At 35.5% G+C, this 15,773-nt stretch overlaps 1 protein-coding gene across 2 annotated transcripts in view; it reads left to right on the forward strand.

Moving 5' to 3' along the window:
* Positions 1-15,415, forward strand: part of SLC26A7 (solute carrier family 26 member 7) — a 155,750-nt gene extending 140,335 nt beyond the window's left edge. The window contains exons 16-19 of one of the 2 annotated variants that reach the window (XM_055348696.2): positions 6,619-6,719; positions 11,068-11,122; positions 11,207-11,310; positions 11,490-15,409. In XM_055348696.2, the coding sequence (XP_055204671.2) occupies positions 6,619-6,719; positions 11,068-11,122; positions 11,207-11,310; positions 11,490-11,546 (317 nt within the window). In that variant the 3' untranslated portion in view covers positions 11,547-15,409. Of the gene's footprint in view, positions 1-6,618; positions 6,720-11,067; positions 11,123-11,206; positions 11,311-11,489 lie in introns of both variants that reach the window. The other variant, XM_019032931.4, reaches the window with a different exon arrangement.
* The last annotated feature ends 358 nt before the right edge of the window (positions 15,416-15,773 follow it).

Raw genomic sequence — 15,773 nt, forward strand, 5'->3', positions numbered from 1 at the left:
CAGTATCTTCACCTATAAAGTGGAATTCATAGTAATAGTGAAACAGAGAAATTACCACATGCTTTAATCAATCACATATTGCCTATATGGTTATAGAGTCATTTTATTTATGCATATTTTCCTCCTAACTAGATTTTAAGGTAAATAATGCATGTTTAATTTCCATTGTATTATCCTTCATTGTCCAATGAACAAAATATTTGTATAGCAATTCACAGGGCATTATTCTCAATAACTAAAATAGGTAATAGGCAAACGCTCTACTCTTCATTTTAAAATAATTAAAATAATTACAAGAACACTCTTCATTTTACTGATGAAGTTGAGGCCCGTATGGGAGACTTAACTTGCTCTGGATCATGCAGCTAGTTAGGGGTAGTAGAGGCAGGACTTAAGTCCCTGTTGAAAGTAGGCTATATACATGAAAGGGGATACTTAAAATTGAGATTCAAGAGGATTGGTCTAAATGCAGCCTGCATGGAAGGAAGCAAGAATGATAGGGCAATAATAATCTAGAGAAGAGGAGTGAAGTTTCTATCTTCCTCTTCCTTGGTCACCAGGTTATGAAAATGGAGATGAAGGACTCAAAAGAGATTTCAGCAGTGTAATGAACACCAGCTGGAACTGTTTGGAAGTTGGAGTAAGGGAGAGAACAATACAAATGATGATTCTGGAACTTTGAAACTCTCAAACTGGGAATAATAGGGAAGCCAGGAAAACAGCTAAAAGGAAAAGTGAGTTTAGGTAGGACAATGGTAAACTTAAGCTAAATAAAGTCATCCAGGAGACATCAAGTGGGTTTTGGGGACTACAGAATAGATCTAGAAGTGATTAAAGGAAGAAAAGACATAAACTGAGTAAGGGAATGGGCAAGAAGGAAGAGATTTAAAAATAGCCCTCTCGCCTAAAAATCGTTTCAGAAGGAAAAGATTTGTAGTTGAGCACATGATAGAAAAATCAAAATATATGAAGCAGGGTTACATCAATTATGAAGTGGAAATCATGCTATTTCTCTTAGTAAAAATAAAAATTTCTCAATTTTTAGAGACATCTTCCATTACCACTTTTAGTAGTTTGAGTCTCCAAAACACTTCAGTCAGTTTATGTCAATATGAAGAGGCACTCTGTTGAGGTCTTTCTGAGCATTATGACTTGCTGGGTCTACCTCCACTGCCTAGTCATCTACTTAACTTCCAATCATTATCAAGTCTCAGCTCACACATCACATTCTTCCATTCACTCCTGCATTAATTCATGCTCTTGTTCACTCAGTTAATCTTTCTTGTACATATTGAACATCTAATAAATCCTGGGCACAACAATGAATGCTGGATATTCAAGGATGAAGAAAGTAGACATGAATTCTGTCATCATAGACCTTGAAATCTAAACAAGTTCCCACCCTTATTACTCATTTCCCAAATAAACAATGCAGGTATATTAGTTTCCTATTGCTGCTGTAATAAATTGCCATGAGTTTAGTGGCTTAAAACAGCACGGATTTGTTATTTTACAGTTCTAGATGACAGAAGTCACTGAAATGAGTCTGAAGATAAAATCAAGTTTTGGCAGGGCTGCATTCCTTCTGGAGGGTCTAGAGGAGAACTCATATCCTTGCCCTTTCCAACTTTCAGAGGCCATCTGTATTCCTTGGGTCATGGCCCTGTCCTCCATTTGCAAGCTGCCAGTGTGACATTGTCAAATCTCTCCTCTCTCATCTTCAAATCTCAGAAGAGATGTGGTCTCTTCTGTCACCACATCTTCTCTGACCTCGAACCTCCTGTCTCCTTGTATGACACTGGGCCTACCTGAAAAATCTAGGATAACCTGCCCATCTCAACATCCTTAAATTAATCAAATCTACAAAGTCCCTTTTGCCATGTAAGCAACATATTCGCAGTTTCTGGAGATTAAAATGCGTGCATCTTTAAGGGGCATTATTCTGTCCATCACACAAGGTCTCCTTCATCTCCATAGCATTTTCTGCCCATCTCCAGCCCTCATCACACTTTAATTTACTAGTTCAACTGACTAGTTTCCCTACGTGATTGTGAGTCTGTTGAGGGCAGTGATTACTGTCTTCCTTGTTCATCATTGTACTTACATTTTCTAGGACAGTGCTTAGAGTAGGCACTCAATACATCTATATTAGCTGACTGCTGGGAGGAAGGAAGGAAGGAAGGAAGAAGGAAAGAAATGTTCAATAATATGTGCACGTGTTTTCCAAAGGCAATGCTGTGGTTTGTCTTCAATATTTATCTTCTTATTTTCTTGAGAAATTCGAGATATAAATCTGCTTTTCAATAGTTAATTGATATCAACAGAAAATACTTTCTTTTAAAAAATTATGAGTTACTCACAGACTGTCAAGAATCTTTGAAGTATATAAAAAGCACTCTTAAGTTATGCAACTATGAATATTTTTTAATTAAAGAAGTTAATGAATATTCCACAGGAGAGAGCTGGCTTCCACAGTCTGGAGTTAATTACCCACCCACACCTGATGGTTAATTTCTTTCTGAAATGTTGTTTTTGTGTAGATAAAGCCCATCATTTACCACATCCCACATGGGTATAGATTAGTTGTCTCCTTTGCACATGCTCCAAGCTTACCTCATTTTGCTTACGGCAGGATATTAGCTGTGCATTCACTTTACTCTTTTCTAGGATTATGTGATTTTTATTGCTCTGGTTGATTTACTTAGGAGTATAGAACACAAGGTTATAGCCATAAAATTAGTGCAATGGCAGAACTGAAAGGGTACTGTGTAAAAGAAAACTTCACTTATTTTTGGAAAAATGTTAGAAATGTCCATTGTATTTAAATTGTCATTTGGGTGAATGGGTAACTTTACCATTAAGACTGTGTTTTTTCATTTAGAAGAAAATCATGAATTGCCTCTCTTAAAATAGCTTACTTAAATTATTATCCACAACTACAAGGCATGAGCCTGTTGTTTTGCTTTACTTTATTTTTATTTTGGATGGCCTGAAAATATACAAATACTTCAATTAAAGGGATAGCACAGAGGAAGTTGGATAAAAAAATAAAGACGAAGCAAACATGGCATGAACACACTCTCAGACAATGGAAGGGACATTTTAAAATCACTATTGATAAAGCCCCAAACACTTTCAGAGTTAATAATCTATCATCATGTACATTATGAGATAATTACAAGAAAATAAAGGAAATTGCAAGTACAATTTAGAAGTGAAATATGGTAGGATAGAAAAGGAACAAAAACTTGTTTAAGAATTTTCAATACCTTTTAATCACCATTTTCTAGTCAATTAAATGCAGTTATCAATCTCTCTAAGTAACATATACACAGATTGTTTTTCACTGTAATATTTTTTTAATTTCAGAATGACAAATAAGTTTTTGATCAGCTAGTAGTGGCTTCCTGAAGCACTGAATTGATGGAAATTGTAAGGTCTTGTTTGACCTCAGTGGAAAAAAATATCAAAATTCATTAGCCATGTTTGCCATGGCTGTGGATAGGGTTGATTGAACTCATGTCAGACAGTTATAGATAATAATTTATGGAGCATCTTCCAGGAAAAGCAATGCATTGAAATATTTTCCAAATAAAACAACTGCTAATATTCTTTCAGATTACAGTTTCTTTCTAGCAAGCCTGTCTTATAGACATTACTATTATGTTTGGTAGTAAATAAATAATAAGGCTTAAATATCTTAGAAAAATTCATAATCTATTAATTCTTAATATTTAAGTTAAATATGAATGCTAATTTTTTCTATGGAAATTTTTGAACAAATAATTTTAGATTGCAGATTATTTTGAAATATGTACTATTTTATAAAAGAAGTATCATTTGGTAAAAACAAGGCTGTATAAGTGGATAAAAAAGGACAAAATTTGATATCAATTTGTGTCATCATTGTTATTTTAAGATGTATTGTCAAATATGTCAGTGGTTTAAGTCTTTCATTTAATCAAAGCCATTGGATTTTTAAAACTTACTGATGATTTTCTTTACATTTAATAAGAGTACCCACGCTTAAGCAGTGATATGCTGGTGAATAACAAATGATTCTTGGAGTGGGGATATAAGGTCGGATGGTGGAGAAGTTCTGATCTGTAGCATTTGCCAATTTCCATGGTGTAAATATTTCTACTATCACTGATTTTAAGCTACCAACATGCTGTCATTAAGCATGGAAGGATATATAAACAACTGACTTTCAAGAACTGGCATCATCTGGCCCCAACTCATTACTGACTTTAAAGAAACCATATAAATTTTATTTTCTAAAAAAAGTTTGAAAAAGTCAGTGTAAGAAATCTTCAAATATTAAGCTCCAATATACATTGTAAACATGATTAGTCTTACTAATTTTTAAATCTTACTTTGTAAGAAAACATCTAACTCCATTATATATATTTTACCTATGTATATTATATAAATTTTTTATGTTTTCTCAGAAAGTTTACCTAATATTTAATTGTTAGAGATTTTTATACTGTGAAAATTTAATAGAACATTTCCAAAAATGCATTTATGACCAGTCAACATTCCACTGTTGATTAGAACAAGTACTCTCTGTGTAGAGTATTTTTCTATTTCCTGTAATCTTAATACTTTCCTATCTCTGATAATAAGCCAGGGCATATTATACCTGAAAATATAAATAAAAGCCTCTGCATTAGTAGAGGTAAATCTTATGTTTAATCAGGCAAATAATGAATGATAATGATTACAGTTGAGTGGTCAGTAGATGAGCTATGTTGTGGCTATTTTCAATTTTGCTTGAGGTTCTAGTTTACCATTTCAGGCCGAAGGAAACATAGCCTGAATGTCCACTAACCACTTAGCCCCCCTTGCCCTGGGAGAAACAGCAGAACAGAAGGCACTACTGGAGTACCTGGCATATAGTTGGTCCTCATTAAATGGTTGAATGGGAGCAGAGGGAGTTTGAGATCTTAATCTGTCATTAGTGTTTGATTAAGGCTGTCCACATGGTTAGAATGCATACACCTCTACATTACTTCTCCTTTTTGGAATCTGATATATCCTGCAAGGCTGCTTTTTGCATTAAGTCTTCCCTGATTACTCCAAAGAGACTACTCTGTTTTGTAAATTCACATTTTTATTCATTTTATCATTTTAATCATGTCATTTATATACCATTGCTATCCTTGACACTCAAAAGTATTATAAGCTCCTAAAGAAAGGAATAAGACCTCACTCATATTTGTTATCACCCACTCCTTAAAAAAATTACTCCTTAAAAGTTACTGATTATTTAGTGTTATTATCCACTCCTTCTTGAACATAGTACAAACATAACATAGTTATTATTCAGTTAATAGCATGTTATTGGATTAATATAAATACAGATCTAAAGATGAAACTGAAAACCAAGTCTTATACCTGACTACCACTTTTCAAATACATAGAAATTACTTTGTAGCATTTCTCCTTTTCCTAACAGTTACTGTCATATATACATTTTCAGTGTTCATTTTTTATTTTACTGCTTTTTTTAAATCTGTAAGCAGGATTTTTTTTTTTTTTTAGAGACGGAGTCTCGCTCTGTTGCCCAGGCTGGAGTGCAGTGGCGGGATCTCGGCTCACTGCAAGCTCCGCCTCCCGGGTTCACGCCATTTTCCTGCCTCAGCCTCCCGAGCGGGATTTTTTTTTAGTTGCACTATTTGCCTCATATTTTCTCCCAACTTGAGAAAGAACCACAGTCCCACTTTTCTGTAGCCACTATACAGAAAAACCTTGAACATTTTAAATGGCAACGCTATTTAAATTAAGAATTAATTTTTTCAGAGAATTTCATAATAATTAATGAATTTGAATTTAAGTGATAGACTTTGCCTACAGTGGTGGGGGAATCAGCATAGGTGATTTGCTCTGAAAGCCACATCACTCCTCGGAGGGACCCCAAATGTGGCCTGTCACTGTTAAGAAATAGGTCATATCATGTAAGGAAATCGTGGCCCTAAGAATATCAATCAAAAAGAGGTCATGAACTCCTAAGTAAAATCTTGTTGTTTTCATCAGGTAGATTCAGAGGCCGATTTACTATGAACCGAATGAAGCTTAATTTTCAGGGCCTGTCATACAGATCCCTTCCAAGGCTGTGGGACAAGCCCTAGCAATGGAGTTTTTTTTTTTAGTGTGATTCCAAAATCGTATACGCTTCAGGCACCACAAAACGGGGCTCTACTCCGGGCATACCTACTAAGGAAACATTGTGATATTGTGGAAAAGGTACTATTCAGAATGTCTAGAGACTTTGCTTCTGTCTGTGTTTAGCACTAACTTGCCAGATATTCTTTAAAAATTATTTAAACTTTTAAACTGAACCTCAGTTTGTCCATGTACGAAATGATACTGGTAATTAACCTATTTTGTCTTCTTCTTTGAGTCATGTCATAATCACCTGAAATTGCATTCCACTAATACAAAATCAGAGAGTTCAGGAATAATTAATAATTTACTGAAAAATGTAAAAATTAAAAGTGTTTAGAATTACTGTTGTTAAACATGAGGCCACTGTTACCCTCCCACCAGTCAACAAAGCCAGCAGCAGAAATGTCTTAAAATTCTCCCTAACTCAAGTCTCTGTTTCTCCTACAGAAGAAGCTTCACAGTCCTGCCCTAATGAGAAGTGTTCTTTAATCCTGGATTGCAGTGGATTTACCTTTTTTGACTATTCTGGAGTCTCCATGCTTGTTGAGGTATTTATGGAACTTGTGTTTAGAACTGTTTCTTCCCTTTTGTTCAGTAACAGGGGTTTTCACCACCTTCTCTCCATAGTGTTGAGCCTGCTTGTTGGAATACTCATCTCACCCCATTATTTACAAAGGACGTAGAACTTTGCCTACCATCACTGTAGATTTGTTTTCAGGAGATCCTATTCAGCTTCTAGTTGTATGTATGTGTGAGGGTCAGGGTTAAGAATATTTGCATGGGGTAGTCAGAGAGAACAGTACATAGACTTGAGATACAGTGGGCATAGGATCTCCTAGGCAGTCAATTTACAAGGATTCTAGGAAGGAGAAAAGCCCATTCTAGAGCACAGGCTGCATAAGTAAGTGCCTTGATGATGGCAGGAGGTTTTCTCTTACATCACGGTTGGGTACAGTTTGGCCTAATACCATTTCTGGTCTCACAAGTAGTGCCCAATGCAGGGGCTTTTCTCTGTTCTCTCAGGCAATGGTGCTTCTTTCTCTACCCTATGATCTCCATGTGGTTTCCATGATCCAGGTATGCAAAAAATAACACTCCACTTATGGCTTTAAAACTGACATAGCTTCCAAACCTCATTTCCACAGATGGAAGAACACCTAATTTTGCCAATTCACAGAAAACTCAGGCACTTCTAAGATTTTTTTCCTCCCCCCCCCCCCTTTTTTTTTGAGACGGAGTCTCGCTCTATCGCCCAGGCTGGAGTGCAGTGGCGCGATCTCGGCTCACTGCAAACTCTGCCTCCCGGGATCACGCCATTCTCCTGCCTCAGCCTCCCGAGTAGCTGGGACTGCAGGCGCCTGCCACCACGCCCGGCTATTTTTTTTGTATTTTTAGTAGAGACGGGGTTTCACCATGCTATCCAGGATGGTCTCCGTCTCCTGACCTCGTGATCCGCCCGCCTTGGCCTCCCAAAGTGCTGGGATTACAGGCGTGAACCTCCTTCTTTTTTTTAGTAAATACTAAGTCAACAGGGAATTCACCTTCTTTCTTATTTCTTTTTGTTCTTTCCCTCAATACCCTGAATTGGTGGTGGTGGGACGTCTTGAGGGTGGGGCAGCATCTGTTCTTTGGTTTCCCCAGTCTTCTGCCAGCTTCTGAGCCTGTGAATCGGCTCACCTCATCTTCAGGTGTTTACTTCCCAGAGGTTTTCTTACTCAGACCACCTAGAGCCTCCTTGCGTGGCTTGACATTGAGCCAAATACTTAAAACCTTATGGAAATTTCTAGAGTTCTTTCCTCACCATTGATCTCTCCCTGAGCTCTGGTTGTGTCTGTGCAGCTCAGGGAAGCTGCCACATTTTTATTGGGTCCCCCTCATCATGCCAGGACCCAGAAACTGCCATGCGGCAGAAAGCTGCCATGATCGAAGGGCTCACCCCATTTGTCCACCTTTCTCAGGAAACTCAGCCACCCTGTGCTGCCCTGCCTGGTGCCGATTGTCTAAACACGGTTGTTGTATATTTTTGTCCAGTTGTGTACTTCTTTGTGGAGGAGGGGATAGTCTTGTATTAGTTACACAGCATGGTCAGAAAGTGGAAACCAGACATTGACTTGTAAAGGATTCAGATCAGAATCCTTGAAAAGGTCTCATGTTGTGGACTGGGATTGTTTTCTTGTGGTGTAGCATACCTTGTGTCTCTATTCATTTATATCTTAAATTTACTTTGAAATGTCCAGCCTTTCAAACTCAGGATAGTACAAAGGTCAACATTAGTGTTGCTTTCCTGTGAAGATACGGGTGGGAGTGTGTGGAGGGGAATTGCTTAGTATGTGGAAGTCACAGCATAGTCCCAGCTGCATCACACTAGCTAAGGTGTGGGGGACATCATCTCACTTCTCTGGATCTCAGTTTATTCATTTTGTAAAAATGAGGCAGCGATTTTGTTTCAGAATTGGCAGATATTTCGAAAATAAATGAATAGTTTAAAACAATTGAAGTTTAAGTATCAGAGGCCTGAAATCTAGTGGCTATTTTTAGCAAGTCGCCCTTTCTCCCCACCTAATATATTTTTATTTTCTTGTGGTTCACTATAAAACCTTTTCACGGTTGGACTTAGGATTCAACCTGAATACTTCATGTTTTCTTCTAGCTGAACCTAAATTGTAAACACATGGTTCCTCTTCACAGGAGGGCCTCTTGTATTCGGCATTTTTATTTACTCTATGTTCCTAAAGTCTACAAGAGTCTCTTATAATTGTGTGTTTAAGGCTCTTCTGGGGTGCTCATTGAAAATGCAGTCTTCTGGGTTCTAGTTCTGATCTAGGAGCTTCATTTTAAACACCCATAGGTGATTCTGATGCAGGGGGCTCAAGGATCCTATTTTGAGAAACACTAGGATTTTTTTTTTTTTTTAACTGGGAAAGACCAGTATGGTTTTTGTTGTTGTTGTTGTTCAATTCCATTTTAAATTGGTTTCTGAAATTATTAGCTTCCTTCTCTAGATATTACAAACAGGACTTAGGGTTAATAAAGAAAGAAGGAGAAATGGTTACCTACTCCCACTGAGTTTAGGATCCACGGCTGACAATTCAGAGAAATTCAAACAATCTTGGCACTGGACATGTTGAAAAAAGACTTATTTTTCGTCATTCATCTTAGTGGTTTTAAAGATCTGTACACTGGAATGACAGGATCAATCAACTGATGCAATTTATTTTTAAATTGGCATAAAATGACATTCCCTTAGCCAGGTGTGTTTTATCTATATATATACAAAACCAGCAGTTTTGTATCAGTTTGCCCTTTTAAATTTCCTTATTATTCCTATTTTCTTTATTTCATTATGGTTACAGTAACAGCGTGATCTATGTTAAGAACATAGACTTTAAAGATAGACTAAGCCTGGTTCCAAATATCATCTATGTACTAGTTCTGTGATCTGGACTTAAGTGTTTACTTGCTTTTCGGTAAACTGGAAGTGGAAATACCCACTTCATCAAGTTGTTGTGAGGCTTAAAAATGATGTATTGCATATAAAACACCTAAGAAAGTGTCTAGCAGTTAGGAAGAACTCACTAATGCTAGTTTCTGTTATTTTTTCTCATTTTAAAAATGTCATTTCTTAAAGTGTAAATAATATCATTGCATATTATTTCTTAGTTCCAGCCACCATGGAAGAAGGTTCAGAGTAAACAGCCACAAGGACTCTTCAGCCCTGCATGGCTTCATGCTTTCTAACAACACTCCTTGCATTGTTTTCTTAGTTGCTTTAGCATAAGAAACGTTCTCTTGGGAGTTGTAGGTTGAAGGAAGTAGGCTGACTTCTCTTTGTTCTTTTACTTGGGACATTGAGGAGGTCAGTGAACTGGAGATTATATTTATCAGCATCAACAAACCACCCATAGCAATGTGTTTATGTTTCACTGAGTTTAAGAAAGAGTCAAACACTGGGAGGTCACCTTGAATTAATCATTTTAACTTGCAAAAATGGGAGCCATTTATTCAATGGCAAAGATGCAGTCCATGCTTTTTGCTGTTTTCTCATTTATGCTTAGTAATATATCTCCCATTATTTCACAATTCTTCTCACATAGAACTTCTTACTGCTGGAAGAATATGAATGAAATTTTGAATGTACAATGCACACTATTAGAATATATTGTAAATGCACCTTTCTATATTTTATGTGTAAGATACATCACTATTATATAACGAAATCCATCCTCTGGTAACTAAAACGCCTAAATTTACTTTTACAGAAGTTCATAGACTGACTTTGACTTGGGTGAATTTAAGATCAGAGCCTTTAATAAGTTGTTTCTGCTTGAGATTTTCTAGGACTTAAAAGAGGCAAAACTCTTAAAAGAGGCCAAACAAATGAATTAGGATCTCTCATCTTGCATTCCTTTTAAAAATGGAAGTTGGGTAATCAAACTTGGCTTGGATTATAGTGAGGTTCTCAATTTAACATTCATGCACCGGGTTTGTAGAGCCCTTGAATATATCCAAATTATTGTAAAATATTAAAGCAAGCAGTAGGTCCGCAGCTTTCTTCACTTTCACAAATGGGTCCTTGTCTTCTATTAAAAGAGGTTGAAAACAATTTTATATCATTCCTATAGGGCAGCAGAGGCACTGTTTTTACTTTTATTAAATGATGTGGAAAAGGTAAGCAGTCAAATTTAGTTGCAATAAAGGTAGATGCCCTGCTGTATTAATCTTAGTCTTTTAGACGCTTGCCAGATTATGCCTGACTGTGTAACAATGCCTCCCTCTGGTGGTTTGACTTCGTAAACAGCGGCTTTAAAGAAAGTTTGATTTCTTCTGAAGCCCATCTTATTTCCTCCTGCTGGCTATTCTGAATTAATTGTGGGTGTCCTATTTTAATTCTTCCAGGTTTACATGGACTGTAAAGGCAGGAGTGTGGATGTATTGTTAGCCCATTGTACAGGTAAGAGAATGTCCCTGACTAACGTTGAATGTGATTTTTCTGCACTTCCACATGTATTCTTATATCACTTGTGCTTTCTTGAAGCTTCCTTGATAAAAGCGATGACGTATTATGGAAACCTAGACTCAGAGAAACCAATTTTTTTTGAATCGGTATCTGCTGCAATAGGTCATATCCATTCAAATAAGGTGAGTTGATTAAGTTGGCCTGAAGGAGTTATAAGAATATTCAGAATATAGAATCGAAGCTTTGCATCTTTTATATTAGCTTATTACTCCATTGGCATCTAAAATCTGTTAGCCCCCCCACCCCACCCCACCTCAGACTTTCTATTACAGGTAAAAGAATGTTTCCATTCTTTTTTTAGGCCAGTTATAAACTGTTGTTTGATAACTTGGCTCTTCCAACAATGCCACCGCTCTGAGGATTGGGTGGTTGCCTATCATTTGCAAACTGCTTACTTGTACAACAAATGCTTCTTCCAGGATCTACTGTCCTGGGGACTTGAATCCACCTTTCTCAAATATAAAAACTCTAAATATGGCCTTTTAAGTTTTTTCTGCTTTGATATCTTGCCTCTAAGCTTATATTGCCATCTTTGGAAATACTATTTGTAGAGTCTAGTGCTCACATGATCTGAAGTGTCAAAGTTATTTTACAAATGCTGGGCTTATGGTTTAGTTTTACAATTGTTCTTAGAGCTTTAATTTCCTGCAATTTTTCCTTGAGTTTTGAATTGTTTTGCCTTTCCTCACCGCTAGAATAACATTTGGTGCCTCGCAGAGTCATCCCTATTGTATACAATCAGAACAGTATGTATTTACAAAATAATAATAACACTATTATTATTAAATCTAACATATATTGAGTGCTCTCATTATATTCCAGGAATATTCTAAAAGCTTTACTATGTTGTTTAACTGAATTTGCCATGACCTTATGAGGTAGATATGATAATTTAACCCATTTTTAGAAACAAGGAAACTGACCAGGGAAATTACACCATCTGTAAGTGGTAGAGCTGGTTGCAGAGTCAGCAGTTTGAGTTTGGACCTGGAGCTTTGAACTGCTCTACTCCGATGCCTCATAAAAGGTTCATTTTCTTTGGCTTAGCTGGACAGCTTGCTTCAGTTACTACTGTTCTTTTACCTTGGTACCAATTTAAGAGTTGAGTAAATAGCACATACTTATTTCTTCCTCTGGTATTTCAGAATTTGAGCAAACTCAGTGACCACAGTGAAGTCTGAGACCCTTTTGTCACAGTACAGCTCTTGTCTTTACCAACTGCCTGAGGAGGCCATATGCTGGCATTTTGCACAACTTTTTGGTTGTTTAGATCCTACAGATGACCTCTGCTACAATAAGTACGATGTGACTTAGTAACTGCATAGCAGTTGGAAAGAACTGCCAACTTTTTTTTCTCATTTTTGTTAGTAAGAAGATTCACTTAGTTATTTTATGTAAAAATCAGTGTGTGTTTAGTTTTAGTGCACTGAAGGGTAAACATGGTTTTATTTTATTTTACCATATTATTTTGTGTTGTTTTATTTCTATTGTGCTGTAAGTTGATGTTTAAAATTGAGAAATACTTTTGTCATAGGTAATTTGGAACATTTACAAGCCATTTGTAAAATTTTAAGATAATCTGTAGCTAATACATAAAAACAACTTAGCAAATGTGCCATTTTCACACAACTTCTCTCTGTGTAGGCCTCTGAAATATCAATAAGGCTAAATATTACTTTACACAGTAAGATGTGAAATTCACAAAAAGTAAACCAAACAAAACAAATGAAAAACTGGAAATAATTCGTTTCCATATCTTTCCATACATCCATTTCTGAAGTATTCAGGAATGTTTTCATAATCGAAAGAAATGGGTATCCCAATAAAACCAAGTTCTTGACAGTGGTCTGTTTTGCTGTGAATATTGGAAATGCTTAGGATCTTCAGACCCAATAGCTCTAATTTTAACATTTCTACCCAATAAGAGGCTCTGTTTTCCACTGAAGCTTTGTTGGAGAAAGAGAATATGAAAATTACACATTTTATAATTTTTAGATGAGAAAATACCACTAGCAGAATAGCTTTGTGCTATTCCAGTATAAGATGAACTGTAATAATTTTTGACTTCCCTATTTCAGAGATAGTCAATATAATATGTTTATCTATATCCATATGGATGGATAGGTAGGTAGATCTTCATAGCTTTTTTTTTCTTTTGTTAGAGGAGAGCTTGATGTGATTATCTGCAAACCCACCAAACCAACAGGATAATTGACAAATAAACGCCATAGGCTAGGCTGAACTGTATGTTACTGTTTTCATGCTTATACATATATTTTCAATCACATACAAGTACATAGAATTTCACATTTTAATTTAGCAAATTGATTTACCTAGGAAAAAATTATCACCTTCAAAGATAGGCATAGACACATAATTATGCTTAAGCTTTTAACAGCATTTTAACCGCTCTAAAAATTACCAGAGTAAGAAAAAGCTAGGTACTTTAAAGTGAGTTTGAGAAACAAGTTGAAACTAAAATTAAAATACCAGCCATTTAGGTGCTTTCTCTGGCATCTATAAAAGTAAATTCTAGTGCCTGCCAAGTGATGGATTATAATGGTCTGTAGCAAATGTGTGGTAAACATTCATATGGCCATTAATTTTAACATTAAATCGTAGGTAGGGCAATGTAGTAAAACGAAAGAGAATTAAGAAAGGTTTCGAATTCTTATAACATATCCAGCCATTTCAATTTTGATTGAAATGAACTACAAAGAATAGTGTTTGTCCCTATGGTAGCCTCGGTCTCTTTATCACTAACTTGGATTGAAATGAGTGAGGCCAACTCACATTCCCATCAAACACTCTTCCAAGGAAAAGCAGAAGTAATAATTGGAGGTAAAGTTTCCTTAGAGAAAATAATTTTATTCTGCTTTGTCCAATTAAATTATTCCAATGGTGGATGGTAATATTCACCATCTCTAATTCATTGGTCACTGGTAGGTAAGCATGAATTAAGGAAAGTCAAAAATGAAAATATATTTTGCTGTGTATAAATTGATATTTTGCTATGCAACTCCTGTAATTGAATTTGTATAATGCAGGCACTTTCTAATTTATTAGAGATTATGGTTCAGTTCTGACATTAAAGTCATAGTTAATTGATGGATGGTTTTTATAGTTTGTTGATAAAGTGGACACAGTATTGTCTGAGCAGTTACATTTTAATGCATTTCAGTGTTTATAGTAGAAGTTTAGTGGATAAAACTTTAAGTCCAATAACTTGGGGGTCAAATGCTAATGTTTTATTCGATGTAAAGGAAGACCAAACCATGTACCTTATGAAGACCTTTGTTTTAAGACTTCCACACACCAAGGCTACAATGACTGTTAACCTGGAGGAAGTCTCTGGTATGGAGTTCTGAGAGTTTAAGAGCTAAACATGAGTTTAGACACACAAGATTCTAAAATGCAAATGTTTATTTTGAAGCAGGCATTGACAACACAAAAACTGTGTAGTGGATTGTTTCTAAAGTCACAATGAATTATTTTTATGAGATTACCTTATTTTTATATATGACAAACTACTTCTATAATACTTATTATGGTAAAATAAAATTGGAAAAAATTAAAACTGACCTATAAGAGTGTTAAGGACCTAATAGAGTGACATATATAAGTTAAGCATAAAATATGTAACCAGGAAAAGACTGTTAACATTACATTTATGCAAATTAAATGCCCTTAAATTTCGCCATTTGTCTTTCATTTTAAAGGTTATTTGCTCCCGATTATATGATTCAAGTGTTATAAGATTTAGCTTGAACTACTTTGCAGTAATTTATTTGACAGATCTCTATTCTATAAATGTGTAATGTGATGAAGAAAGAGATCTTTCTTTTTTAATGAAAACATTAATGTGTTAATACCCTGTATGGATAATGCTTGACATTTAGTGGTTGCCAAAATATATTAGTATATTGTTGAACATACATTATGCCTTAGAAATGCACATTCTGTATTTTGTGGGATGATAATCTAATTCAGTATAGAATATGCTGTTTGGCAATGAGTTTGTGGCCAGATTTCAAATAGGGAGTTAAGTGGTACTTTCACAATCCAAAGATTTTTAGTTAAAAATCATGTAGTCTAATATGCTGCAGTTATTTTTTTATATTTTTCAATGCATTTAATTATCTTTTTTATAATTCTTTGTACTAACTCAGCATGTAACCACCAATTTACATGGAAATAAATCAAAATATGATAACTATTATGCTTAAATGGATTTGCGTCTATTATTTCATAGTATTTACTCTCCTGCAAAGCAAATAATACATACTGTTTCTTGGAATGACCGCAGAGTATTATGTGTTGAATATTCCTGGAAGTATCCATTATTCTTGGTAATTTGTTCTTACAAAATCTCAACCTAGGACTGTAAGATACTGTGCCTTAATTTATGGACTGCTGATAAGAATACTTTTTGCTACAAAACTACATTTAGACATACTCTTTTACCAGATTTACATCCTTTGCATTCCAATTTTAATTAATATATACATTTTAATTTTTTATTTGCTTTGGCTCTTCATTATATACTGTGTTTGTCTTTCCTGACTTCCTAGGCTGAATTCAACAT

The sequence above is a fragment of the Gorilla gorilla genome, chromosome 7 (genome assembly GCF_029281585.2).
Source record: "Gorilla gorilla gorilla isolate KB3781 chromosome 7, NHGRI_mGorGor1-v2.1_pri, whole genome shotgun sequence".
Classification (NCBI taxonomy): Eukaryota; Metazoa; Chordata; class Mammalia; order Primates; family Hominidae; genus Gorilla; species Gorilla gorilla.